The sequence below is a fragment of the Arvicanthis niloticus genome, chromosome 2 (assembly GCF_011762505.2).
Source record: "Arvicanthis niloticus isolate mArvNil1 chromosome 2, mArvNil1.pat.X, whole genome shotgun sequence".
Classification (NCBI taxonomy): domain Eukaryota; kingdom Metazoa; phylum Chordata; class Mammalia; order Rodentia; family Muridae; genus Arvicanthis; species Arvicanthis niloticus.
This window is the reverse complement of record NC_047659.1, coordinates 47,343,168-47,356,210: the sequence shown is the minus strand read 5'-3', so window position 1 is coordinate 47,356,210 and position 13,043 is coordinate 47,343,168. Positions and strand designations below refer to the sequence as shown.

Genomic DNA, 13,043 nt, shown 5'->3' with positions numbered 1-13,043 from the left:
CAGCTAAGGTTATATAACAAGAACCTGCCTCACTACACAGATAAACAAATATACTTTGTTTTACTTAATTTCTAAAAACTGATACATACATATTTAAAAGTATACAAGAGCCAGGCATAATGGCACACGTTTGTAATTCCAGCACTTGAGAGGCTGAGGCAGGACTGCAAATTTGAGGACTTCCTGGACTATACAGTTCAAGGCCAGCCAGTGCTTCATAGAGACCCTGTCTGTAACTCAATACTCACCAGTCCACCTGTCCTCTTCCTCTCCCTCCCAGCCCCCAATCCCAACTCAACTATTGTTGAGTTCGGAGATTTTAGACTGCACCAGTGAGTGACAGCATGTGACACCCTGTCTTTCTGTGCCTGGCTTGTTTCACTTAACATAGCATCCAATTCCATCACACTGTCACGATGACAGGATTCCATTTTAAGCTGAACTGTGTTCCACTGTGCATATGCACACTGTCTTTACCCACTTTGGTTGTTTCAAATCATGCTGCAGTAAACATGGAAGTGTGGGGATCTCTTGCGACATTCATTTCACTTCCTTAGCTGATGCACCTGCTGGGTCATAGGGTAGTTCTTCCCAGGATGGTTGAACTAGGTTTAAGTTCTCACCAATGTAAGCATTGCCTTTCTCTACATTCAGGACGGCATTCACTATCTCTGTCTTTCTGGTAAAAGCTATGCACTGGAGTATGGTAATACATGCATTTTAATTACACATGTTTTAATGATAAATAAATCCAATAACATCCTAAAATTTATACTGAGACACCTGACATATGGCTGTTAACAGGTCTCTTCCCTGTGTGTTAATTTTAGTAAGACTGTCAATCATGAACTATTATTTACACTTCTTTAGCTGTTGGCATCTGCCATTCCCCACCTTAAGAACAGACTAACATCTGGGTATGGTGGCACACATCTGGTATCTTAGCAATTGGGAGGCTGAGGCTGTCTTGGGCACATAGTAAGACTTTCTCTTTAACAAAGCCCCACAGCATCTCTGCAAATGGAAACTTGAACCCTTAACCATTCCCCATCGCGCCTGTGTTCCAAGCCCACATACAACATAAGTCCTACCCCTTGGCTCCGCTCTTTACATGAAAACATCTTTTCTTCCTTTTGTTGTCCTCTGGCACTGGAGCAGACAAAAAAGACAGCAGAGGCCTTTGGCTTGAGCCTGGCATAGACACAAGGAGCACTAGTACCTGGTGACTATGTGCTTGAGGGTAGAAGGGCATGATGGGAAGATCCTTGGCCTACCTCTCACTTTCATTGTTCCCTCCAGAACTAAGAGTGAGTATAGAGTTTTACTACCATGAAGATCCAGTCAGGACCCTGGTGAGCTTGTGATAAATACTGACACCCTGGAGGACATGTTTTTAATAGGAAAATGTCTTCCAAACCTCAGATGTCTATCTCAACCTTCTTGAATCAATGTATTGGTAGCTGGAGAGAGTACAAGCCCATCTATAGGGAAGGCAGGCACTAGGAACAGTGAATACTCCCACATACCCCACTTCTCCATGTTTCCTGATGACCTTATTTATCCTATTGTACACTCAGACAGCTGTGGATTTCCAGGACACTAACTAGATGCATTCTTGAGTTTTGACAGCCTACTCAGAAAGTGAAAAGTCTGTATCTTTTTACTTATTGTACTTATTCATGCATTTTTAAAATAAGTTGCCATCCAGGGTTTTGCATATCATAGTATTAATTTGTTCATTAGTATATACATTTCAAAATATTTGAATACACTTGACTGTGAGTCTGCTTTAATTTCCATTTTTTAAAACACGGAACACATAGAGGACACAGCGTATAAGCATGACAGAAAGTGTCTTTTCATGCACAAGGCAACACTTATCGGCTTATCTGCCACATGGCTAATTTCAAAGACACTTGGGAGGTTCAGGCTGGAGGACTGTCTGGGCTGAGGAGCTCAAGCCCAGCGTGGACGGCACATCAAGAGCACGTTTCATGGACAATGAACGTGTCCTGTGATAGTTTCTTCTCCCAAGGGTTTTTGGAGGAAGATTATATTTTAGTTGCAGAGGCTGCCTGTACACCTGGTGTTCTTCACAAAGTCTATATATAGGGCAGTGGCAGCTCTGAGCCTGCAGCACCAAGCCCACAGTACGACTTTACACTGCACCTTACTGCCCATTTCTCTGAAGGTAATTTTAAGAAATAAAAATGACTCTAAAGTAAAATTTAAAAAGAAAAAAAGAACAACCAAACCAAATCAGAAACGACATGTGTGTGGTAGCACACTGCTATAATCCAATATAATCCATGCACCTTGGAAGAAGTCTAAGGCTCTGTCTCAGAAAACAAAAAGAAAGACAAAAACAAATAAAAACAACAACAACAACCAAAAAAAAAAAAAACAAAACCCAAAAGTCCAATCAATCAAATGGTTCACTTTGTTTCTTTATTTTTTGTTTTTGTTTTTGAGACAGAGTTTCTCCGTGTAGTACTGGCTGTCCTGGGACTTACACTCTGTAAACCAGGCTGGTCTTGAACTCACAGAGATCCAACTGCCTTTCCCTCCAAATGCTGAGATTAAAGGTGTGTACCACTATGCCTGGCTTTCAGATGGTTCATTTTCAAAGAAATGTAAATGAAATCAAAGGTAAGATCATTTAACTAGCAAAAATTAGATTCATATCTAATACTGGTAAGTCTGTAAGAAAGTCACCTCTCAATGAATACAAAGTAATATACGTATATGCAATAAATATATGTACTAATGTAAGTGGTTGCTATCCTGTGTCCTACGAACTTTATCTTTTAAAAACATCATATAGGGATGTATACAATGTACCATATCATGTAGTTTTTAATAAAAATCAGATACTACCTACATTTTCCATCAGTTTTAAAAATTAATTCAGTATGTTTATTGTAACAGGCTACCACTAAGTCATACAAGAACAATTTGTAGGGGTTGATTCTTTTCTTCTACACCAAGAGGACACAGGGATGAACCTTAGGTTGTCAGGCTTGGTGGCAATTGCCTTGATCTCCTAAGCCAGCTTGCTGGCCTAATTTTTATGTATTATTTTAAAAACTGGTAGCCTTACTTGGCCTGGACTTCACTATGTAAATCAGGCTGGCCGCAACCTCCCAAGTACCGGAGTTCCAGGCATGAGCTACTTTGCCTGGCTAGACATTAAATTTTTACAGACCAGGTTAGGAACAGCAATACCTGTCGTCTTTTACTGATCATAAAACAACAGTGCGCTCAAACCCATGGTGTTCTGAGGAAGCCAAATATCTAGGAACTTCGTTTTCTATAAATTTGAACGAACATTAATTAACAACAACAAAAACCCAAGAATCTTCTACTTAAAAATCAAACTTTCTCAAATGGTGACTGTCGGGAGTGATGGAAACACACCCAGCAGCCCACTTTGCAGGACCACAGCCTTTGTAGGTGTCTCTGGGTGAAACTAAATCAAATCTTCAAATATACACAGAAACTTCCCTTTCTGAAGCTTAGTGTGAGGACTGACTGTGGGCTGCACAGCCGGAGCTCATGCTGCAGAAACTGACTGAGAGCATGACATATGCAAGATTTTTTTGTTTTGTTTTGTTTTTTTAAGATTTATTTATTTATTATATATACAGTATTCTGCCTGCATGTATCACTGCGGGCCAAAAGAGGGCACTAGAGCTCATTACAGATGGTTGTGAGCCACCCTGTGGTTGCTGGGAATTGAACTCAGGACCTCTGGAAGAACAGTCAGTGCTCTTAACCGCTGAGCCATCTCTCCAGCCCAAACGTGGTTTTGGTTTTTGGTTTTTTTTTTTTTTTTGTTTAAAAGCCACTGCTTTTTGTACCGTGGGCTGGAGAGAAGGGAGTCATTTAAACCACTACCAAGAATATGCAGCTGGTCACATAAAACACAAACCCATTTGTCCACAGCTTGTTATCTTCATTCAGAAAAATACCCAGAGGCAGGGACATGTGTCCTAAGGCCATACAAGGGCCAAAGCAGGTTACAATTTGTACATCATGAAGTGTGCATATGTTAGCATGGCAACACACACACACACACACACACACACACAGACACACACACACACACACACACACACACAGACACACACACACACACACACACACACACACACACACACACTTTTTGGAGCTTAAGAATGCCCTCTTCTGGTGTGCATGAAGACTGCTACAGTGTATTCATACATAACCAAATACATCTTTTCATGTGTATGTGTGTATGCTGCTCCTGTGGAGGCAGGTACTCGCGTAGGTGTGTGTGCACATGGAGAAGCAGGGTTGACTCTGAGTGACTCAGAGACTCCTTGATTACACTTCCACCGTATTCACTGAGGCAGGGTCTTTCAATTAAACCCAGAGCTACCTAAAGGCTAGCTAAAGTGTCATTAGCTAGCTAGCTCCAGGAATCCCTTCCAGGGCTGGAATTATGGGAGGGCCACCACACCTGCTCAGCAAAGCCAGGCCAGAGCCAACTCCCCAAACTCAAAAAAAAAGGTTTTAAAGATGTATTTAGGAAGGAACACTTTCCATGAATTATGATACATTTTTACTCCAAATCAGTTCAATATTAGCAAGAAATTACATTAATTTTTATCATATATTATTATATCCCATCAAAAAAATCTTCAAATTCATATAAGTCTTTGCCTCAAAAAAATAAAAAATCAAAACAATGGTGAGAGTAAGATCATTTTGAAGCTTGTTTAACCAAAGTCAAAGGCAGCACGCACCTGAAAATAGTTACTGAGTCAGAGAGGGAACCCACAGCAATGTCAGGGTAGGAATTCCTATCCAGGTCCATATTCCCAGCGATTGAATAGCCGAAGTAAGGCGATGTACCCTCAAGAACCTGGAATACACAGGGCATTAGAATGAACACTGGGCAGTGGTGGTGCACACCTTTAATCCCAGCAGTTGGGAGGCAGAGGCAGGTGGATTTCTGAGTTCAAGGCCAGCCTGGTCTACAAGTGAGTTCCAGGACAGCCAGGGCTACACAGAGAAACCCTGTCTTGAAAAAAAAAAAAAAAAGTCATCTATGAATCCCAAAAGCTTAAAAAAAAAAATAATAGAATGAACACTGGGCCACTAACTGAGCTTCTAGCTACATCTGAGAAAAACGCAAAAGAGCTAGGGAGGAAGCTCACTGGCATAGCACTTCCCCAGCACGGACAGAATGGCAGGACTGGGGTCCCTGTCACCACGAGCAGTAATGAAGAAAACAGAGAAAGAAAACGGTAAAGTTCATTTTGAACAAAAGCTTCAGTTCACTTACAAACAAGTTATGTTGCATTACAGAGGAACAGTATCTACTGCTTCATATGATTTATTTCATAAAAGAGACCTGAGTCACATAGAATTCCAAAGGATGAAAGCCTACTTTGTTTATTAAGTTAAACAGAGTAGCTTAAAACCAAATCTAACTGCCCTCCCAATCGTATTTTTCAAAACACGTTAGAACTTTTGGTGTCTGAATTCTCTGTGTAATTATGATCTTCTATTCGTTTGCTCAGTTTCAATTCTATTAAGCACACTGCTAAGGGACAGGTCCCCTCCCGCTCTCTGGATATAACAGTCTTCACTCTGGGTTACGCTGGGCTTGAGAGATGGCTCAGTGGTTAAGAGCACAGATTGCTCACCCAGAGAACTCCAGTACTATTCACTGAACCTGGGTCAGGCAGCTCACAACCACCTGCAACTCCAATTCCAGGGGAAGGACACCTCTAGCCTCCTGAGGCATTTCCTCCCTGTCCCCTCCCTCCCTCCCTCTCTCCTTTTCCCCTTCTCTCTCACATACATAATTAGAAGTAAATATTTTTAAAATTTACACTACCGAATACTTGAAACTGAAATATGTGTGAAGTAAACGTACATACAGACAAAAAGCTGACACTATTTTAAAGACGTTATCTGGTTACCTGTGTTGGCTTGGTAACTATCCCAGTCGGGGATCCATGATAGATAAAAACCTTCCCCAGATCATCATAGGGAGCTCCAACAGCAATATCTGTTGACATGACATTTAAAAAAAAATTTATCATTTTAAAAACTACTCCAGCGTTTAAAGTAAGATAGGTTCCCAACCAACTGGTCTATGAATGGTAACCACTTCATAATCCATCACCCACCTGGATAGCCATCTTGATTAATATCTCCAATATTTTTCACTGCGATTCCAAACATCGAGTCTTTGGTCCCATTTAGACGAATCGGCTTCACGTTCCTCCACCTGCCTTGCTGGTTAATGTAGACGTATACCGCACCCCCGACTTCACCGTCCCTATCAAAATACTGTGGAGCTCCGATAACGATGTCTTGCCACCTAAAAACACAACGAAGGGGAGAGCTAGGGACCACTGCTAAGACGCCAAAAGGCTTAGGGGGATTACTACCAATCCAGGCTCCAAGAAACTCAACAGAGAGGACCTCCAATCAAGGACTTATGTGTCATCAATTAAAATACTGAACAGAAGATCTGTGATAAGCCAGGGAAACAGTGAAGGCAACAATTTAAAGGCAGTTCCTCGAGTCAGAGCCACAGTACAGGAGGACTTCCAGCAAGGATCTGCCATTCCATTACCATTTCCAGCTGGTCCCAAGAACTGTGAGTCCTCTAGGTATTGCCAGTCACCACCTCCTACTTTCTGTGAGACATTCTAGATGCCTAACAACTGGGCCCTTCACCCGCAAGAAACCACAGATCATCACATAGCTGATGTCAGTTTCTAAGTTCTAAGTCTTTTTTTTTTTTTTCAAATTTAAATTTTTAAGAAACTATGGTCTCCAAACTCAAGTGAAAGCATTAACACTTAAAAGGTCATTCTGTGCCACTGGGTGAGGGGTGGAGAAGCAGGGGGTAGGGGGTAGGGTGATTATGAATGTCAGCTGTCAGTCAATGATGAAGATGAGACAGGATAGTAAAGCATGTTTTTTAAATCAACTAACCCACAGCCCCTCTCTAGGCCTACATAACGCAGTCATTAGCACCATTAGCTGAACATAATAACAAAGATGCTTACCCATCTGCATTGAGGTCCACCACCGCCACATCATAGCCAAACGAAGAAGCCAGGCCTTCTCCATCAAATATATACTCAGGGAGAAGATGTGCCGATTTCATGTCTCTTTTTAGCAAAACTACAGCCCCACTGTGATTGGCTCTTGGAGCACCAGATACAAAAGTGATGTCATCTTTAGAAACGATACCCTTCCCTGAGTCCAGTGAAAAGCCTAGGAAAACAATACAGAGTCACATCAACCCTGAGCTTGGGGAGGGCACTGAAGTGGTAGTTCCATTATAACCTCTCCGTCTGGATGCCCCCACACCTCTCCACACACCTCTCCACTACTTCCACATTCACCACAGGAGTCAACGCTAAAGGACTTGACAGGTCAATGGCAAAGTGCTACAGTTTTGCCTTCACTGCTTTCTATAGACATCAAGACAGAAAACAAAACAAAACAAAACAAAACCCACAGCTCAATGCTATTTAGCATTTGTATAGCTTGAACTGTGAACTATTCACCCATCTTAAGAATCAATTCAAATCCCATTCTGATATTAAAACTATGACAAAGGAAGAGAAAGCTAGATACCGAAGTCCCCTGAGAATGCTACCTCGCATGCCCATTACTGAGGGTGTTATAGGGTTCTTCACCGACCAGTGATTTACATGGCAGTGTCTATACTTTTCAGTCTGGATGGTAATCAGGCAAGAGCAAATGTGAACACTGCTAACATATCACAGGTAGCATCTCATTACTTTGGGCCAAGTCAGTTCTCAGGCACAAACATGCAAACAAACCATGCATGGTGATTCAGTCATTTGAGAACTTCGCATCAACAATAGAGGTGAGTGAACTGTAGACAACATTGGAATGTCCAATTAGAACGCATGAAGCCGTGTTTCGGGTGACACTGAGGCTCGCTAGAAAGCAAATAGAGCTATCCACTGCCAAAACTTCAAACGGATCCATCTCGTCCTGTAAAAGTGGAGGCTGCAGAATAACATTAACGCCACCCTTTCTGTTGGGTTTTATTTATAAAAAGCTTCACCACTACTGTTGCAGTTCTCAAACTGTGAGGTGAGTTGAAAAGACGACAAGCCTCAAGTTTAGAGCAGGGAGACACAGCTCAACCCAGTGCTGTAAAACCACCCGGCAGCTGAGCATGCTTTTCCTACGTGTTTCACTTGAAATGAAATAGGAAATAAGATTTATGCTCTGTATGGACCAAAACACATTTTAAATGACCATGAGCAAGGCAATTCATTTGTCATCTCAGAGGTCACAAACCTAAGTAGCTATTCATCATCACATCAGGGAACACGTCAGGCCGCTCCCTGGGAGGCCGTGTTTTATAAACAAACTGATCGGGATCTGTATAGGAAATGCTGGTCAAAAACAGCAGGCCTGTACGCGTGCATGAGATAGGAGAGATTGAAGAAAAATGATTAAGCTTGGTAAGAGGCGGGGCTGTAGCATCCTACCTGACAAGCGGTGCTCCTTGTTGGCTTCCACAGGCTCAGGCAGATCATTACACCCTATACCCACTGATCTTTTAAACCCCAGGGGCATCAGAATGACCAAATTGTTGGTTTGTTCGCCAGAACAATTAATATTAGACGCACCCCATCATAATATAATCCCTAAATAGCACATATCCCTAAAGAGAGTTTGCTGGTTAATATATGCCCATGAAAAATATTGGTTTGTTGCTCTTTTCATGGAAGTTCCTAGCCCAAAGATCCTCTCTTGTCCCACAAGGCCACTAACAGACCTTGTGTACCTAGCCGCTACCCGGGCTCACCGTTTTTATGAGTATTTCTCCCTTGTTTGGGAAATTATTAATTAATGGTGTGACCTTGAGGTAGAAAATTAAGCTCCCTCAGTAAACACAGGGAGGGGCGACAACAATCTTTACTAATACTGTAGATATGTAAAGCACTGACCATAGTATCTGACTCATAGAACAGGTGTTTAATAAGCAGCTGCTATAAGCGTTCACTTCAATTCTGTCTTATCAAGTTTGTACAGGGGGCGGGAATGGTGTATGACTCAGTAAGGGATTTTTTTTTTTTTTTTTTAATAAACAGTACTGCGAGTGTGTATTTACACAATTAGAGTAGCTTACATGTATGATTACTCTAGCATACTGTTTAGATGTATTTACTTATTTACAGCAGCTTTTCCTCCCTTTTTTAAACCTTCCATTGTCCCAGTAATATCTCTGGAATATGTGTATTCCCCCGCCCATCGTTTTTTAAAAATAGGTTACTATGTAGCTCTAGAAGATTTTTTTACATTTTTCCAAGAAATGTACAGTAATTATTCTTTATGTCAACTCACACCAAGAATTAAAGCTTTTAAAAGCCTTTGTGTAATTACCATAATGTGCAGGAATAATTTAGGACACCATTAGTAATGCAAACAAGCCTCAGGAGTTAAGGAATTGGCACTTAGACACAATCTGGGTGTTCTCCAAGCTGCGTTAGCAGGTCCTGGTTGGCCTCATCTGGGGAGCCCTGTGCCACCCACGGGGCCCTCTGACATGGAGCCTCAATCCAGTCACAGGGCCAGGCCTTAGAGAATGGCAATCACCAAGGAAGGATCTGGAAGTCCTGACCTACCACTTAAAAGTAACTTTGTGAGTGGAGCTCTTACTTGTTTGTCTAAAAGAGGCCTTGAAGGCAGAGGAAGGACCACTCAGCCTACCCTGAACACCCAACACTCCCTCATGGCTTCACAAAGGGCCTGCTGCAGGCTACACAGGCCATCATCAGCTCAGGAAACAGCTCCCTTCCAAATGGGAGGGAGCAGGATTTTGGGGTGATGGCAGACTCTGCCCCACTTTGTGGAAGCTCAAGCCAGAGGAGTCAGTCAGCAGGCAGTCTGCTTTCCCATGAGCACACATGTCAAGCTGAAGCAAATGCAGCAAGGCCCCTGGCTCCCACCTGGTCTATTCCCAGCCTTGGGCCCTCAGATGGAGAGTCTCGCAGTGTCTGAGGAGACAGGTGTGGTACCTCTGCTTGCTCCTACCTAAATAACTGTTAGCAGGAACGGGCACGAGACTTTCGTCATGATCAGTCTCTCCACCAACTTCATAGGGCCCATCTTCAAAGATGTTCATGTCAAAAAAAGTATTATTCTTTTGTTCTACACGAACGATCCCTAAAGGAATGAAATGGAAAACAACAACAAAAACAACGAAAAATAAAGATGAGACAAAATAAAACAGATGGCTCTAACAAACATCCCTCCTGTTGTCAGGGAGAGCAGAGAGAAATGTAGAAGGAGAGTGAAGAGGTGACATTTAAGATTCTTCAACATGGTCATGTCAGTTTTTTCTTTTATTTTGGTGGTGGTGGTAGGGTTTCCAGACACAGTTTCTCTGTGTAGTCCTGGCTGTCCTGGAACTCACTCTGTAGACCAGGATGGCCTTGAACTCACAGAGATCTGCCTGCCTCTTCCTTCTGAATGCTGAGAATAAAGGTATATACCACCATGCCTGGTTTTCAGATGGTTCATTTCAAAGAAATGTAAATTAAATCAAAAAGTAAGATCACTTAACTAGCAAAAATTAGATTTATCATATTTAATACTGGTAAGTTCTGGGATTAAAGGCATGCACCACTACCACCCAGCTATCAATGTAAGCTTTCATGTGAAAGAAATTTGTTCTAGGAATCTTAAAAATCACCCATGCATTCTAATAAACTGTCTTTATAACACCAAGAAGCTACATGGAAAATGAAATGTTTGTTAAGTCAACAACAACAACAAAAAATCTATGGAAAACTAAATCTGAATGACATGAACTTGGAATAAATGATTTGTTTTCTATAATTCTCTATCAAGTTTCCTTCTCTGTAGTGCAAAGTGAAAATAATAAATCCATCACCTTCTCAAACTGCTTTAATAAAAATTTCATCTTTTGGAAATTCTGCAATCCTTAAAAATATTTCAGTATATTAAACCCACATTACAATATGACCTTTTAAAAGTTAACATTTTAAGTTGGAATTGGTAAGTCAGAAGATATGTTTTCCATGAATTAAGATGGACCTGACTGATGGGTGTCTCATTGTTCTGTTTTACAATATAACGGCCGTCTGCTCGGGCTAAAAGAAGACTATTTCTAGCTACAAAATATTCTTTCAATGAGGTCAAGACAGGCGATGGGTTTGGTTCTATGAAAGATTCTATCATAGATGTGAATGGGGACAAGGAAACGACTCGCCAATGTCATAAAGAATGACATACGCAGGGCTCAGGGACCATTTAAGTAACAGCTGAGACTAGGAATTTGTGTGTGTGTACGACTGGAGAGTGACTTCGCCCAGGACATCACGTGTGCTAGCAAACCCTATATGTTAGGCCACAACTCTGCTCCTTTCAAAAATAGGTTTAAACGAGTTCTTTAAAAAATTTTTTTTTTAATTTTAGTTTTGTGTATGCGTGGGCGCAGCATGCGTGCATACTTGCGTGTGTGTGTGTGTGTGTGTGTGTGTGTATGTGTGTAATGTGTGTGTAGTATGTGTATGTGGTGTGTGTATGTGGTGTATGTGTGTGTAGTGTGTGTATGTGTGTGTGTAAGTACAGGCAGTTGTGAGCTGCCCGATACAGGTGCTGGGAATTGCATTTGGATTCTCTGCAAGGCTGGTTGGTGTGTACTCTAAGCACTGGGCCACACGTCCCAGCTCCTGCCCACACACTTTATTCTGTGTCAGGATCTTCATAAGGTGTCAAGGCTCACCCTATTTTTGGTTTTCATGCCTCAGCCTTCCACATAGTAATCTTTTCCTGGCTTATGGAAATATTATGACTTGTTTTTATTTCTCAAGACATTTTATCCCCAAACCAGATGTAGTTCTCCTCATCGTAGATTACAGCTAGGCTGCCTTATGATACAGCAGTTTGTTATATTCCTCCTATGTGTTCCAGAGAAACTGATGTTTATTAAAGGAATTGACTGGACTCATCTGGTCAGAACTGTGGGTCACTTTCCACCCCCTTCCAAAGGCTCCTTTTCTCACCATAAGATGATACTGCCAACCAGCGTTACCTCAAATTGCCTTCAATTTTTGCCTCAGAATTCCCCACCTGCCAGTCATCTGTTCTTTTAGCTATTAACTATCAGTAGAGCATGACCTTCTAAGATAATATACAATGGAATGCTCACGTTAACATTCCTTTGTGTATACCATTATCCTCAACAGTGATCAGCTTTACCTCTCAAGTAACAAATATAAAACAGCAAAAAAAAAAAAAAAAAAAAAAAAAAAAAAAAAAAAAAAAACCCACAAAATCAAACGAACAAAAAAACTACCACCACCAAAAATCAAACCCTATGAACTATTATATTCTTAGAGAAAAAAGATTAACTACTTCTAGACAGAAGAAAAAAACCCAACCCTAAAACATTTGTGTTACTGTTAAAATCCATAGGAGAGATTTTATATTAATATACCCACTTTAATAAACACCTTATAGCCCATTTAAAATGTATTAAACCATGGAACATATTATAGAAACTTTACTGCTATCCCGAGTTTCTGTAAATAGAGAGGCCGTACCTTTCCAGTTGTAAGTCCCTGGGGCTCCAAAAACTATGTAATGAAAGTCTTTAGTGAAAGTAGCTGCTACTCCTTGCTGGCAGGAGCCAAATTTTTCATGGCCTCTCAATCGGCCATCGCAGAAACTCCAGTCTCCTCCATCCATATCATCTTCAATTCTGAGATTCTGACTCAGGACGTAACATCTTCCAAAGATGTCCCGTGACTCCTGCTTTGTGTTGACGTGTTGCCGTTTCTCGTATCGATGCGCACACGTCTGCCAACAAGTGCAAATGGTAAACCTTGTTGTTTAAAACTTGACAGAACTGCAACCTTAGCAATAAATAATACAGAGGTTGGTTCTAAATGAGATGATTAAATGTGTCCTCATCCTGGGAGAGGATCCCAGAGCAAACCCATCACCCCCCACACCAAGAGGCCATCAACAAGACA

General features: G+C 41.4%; 1 protein-coding gene across 2 annotated transcripts in view; it reads right to left on the bottom strand.

Moving 5' to 3' along the window:
• The window catches only part of Itga6 (integrin subunit alpha 6), a 68,663-nt gene that overhangs the window by 22,628 nt on the left and 32,992 nt on the right, over window positions 1-13,043 (bottom strand). For both annotated transcript variants that reach the window (XM_034494499.3, XM_034494498.2), the window contains exons 4-9: window positions 12,612-12,867; window positions 10,075-10,206; window positions 7,056-7,266; window positions 6,165-6,358; window positions 5,955-6,043; window positions 4,770-4,888 (exon numbers count right to left, since the gene is read on the bottom strand). In XM_034494499.3, the coding sequence (XP_034350390.1) occupies window positions 4,770-4,888; window positions 5,955-6,043; window positions 6,165-6,358; window positions 7,056-7,266; window positions 10,075-10,206; window positions 12,612-12,867 (1,001 nt within the window). The remainder of the gene's footprint in view (window positions 1-4,769; window positions 4,889-5,954; window positions 6,044-6,164; window positions 6,359-7,055; window positions 7,267-10,074; window positions 10,207-12,611; window positions 12,868-13,043) is intronic.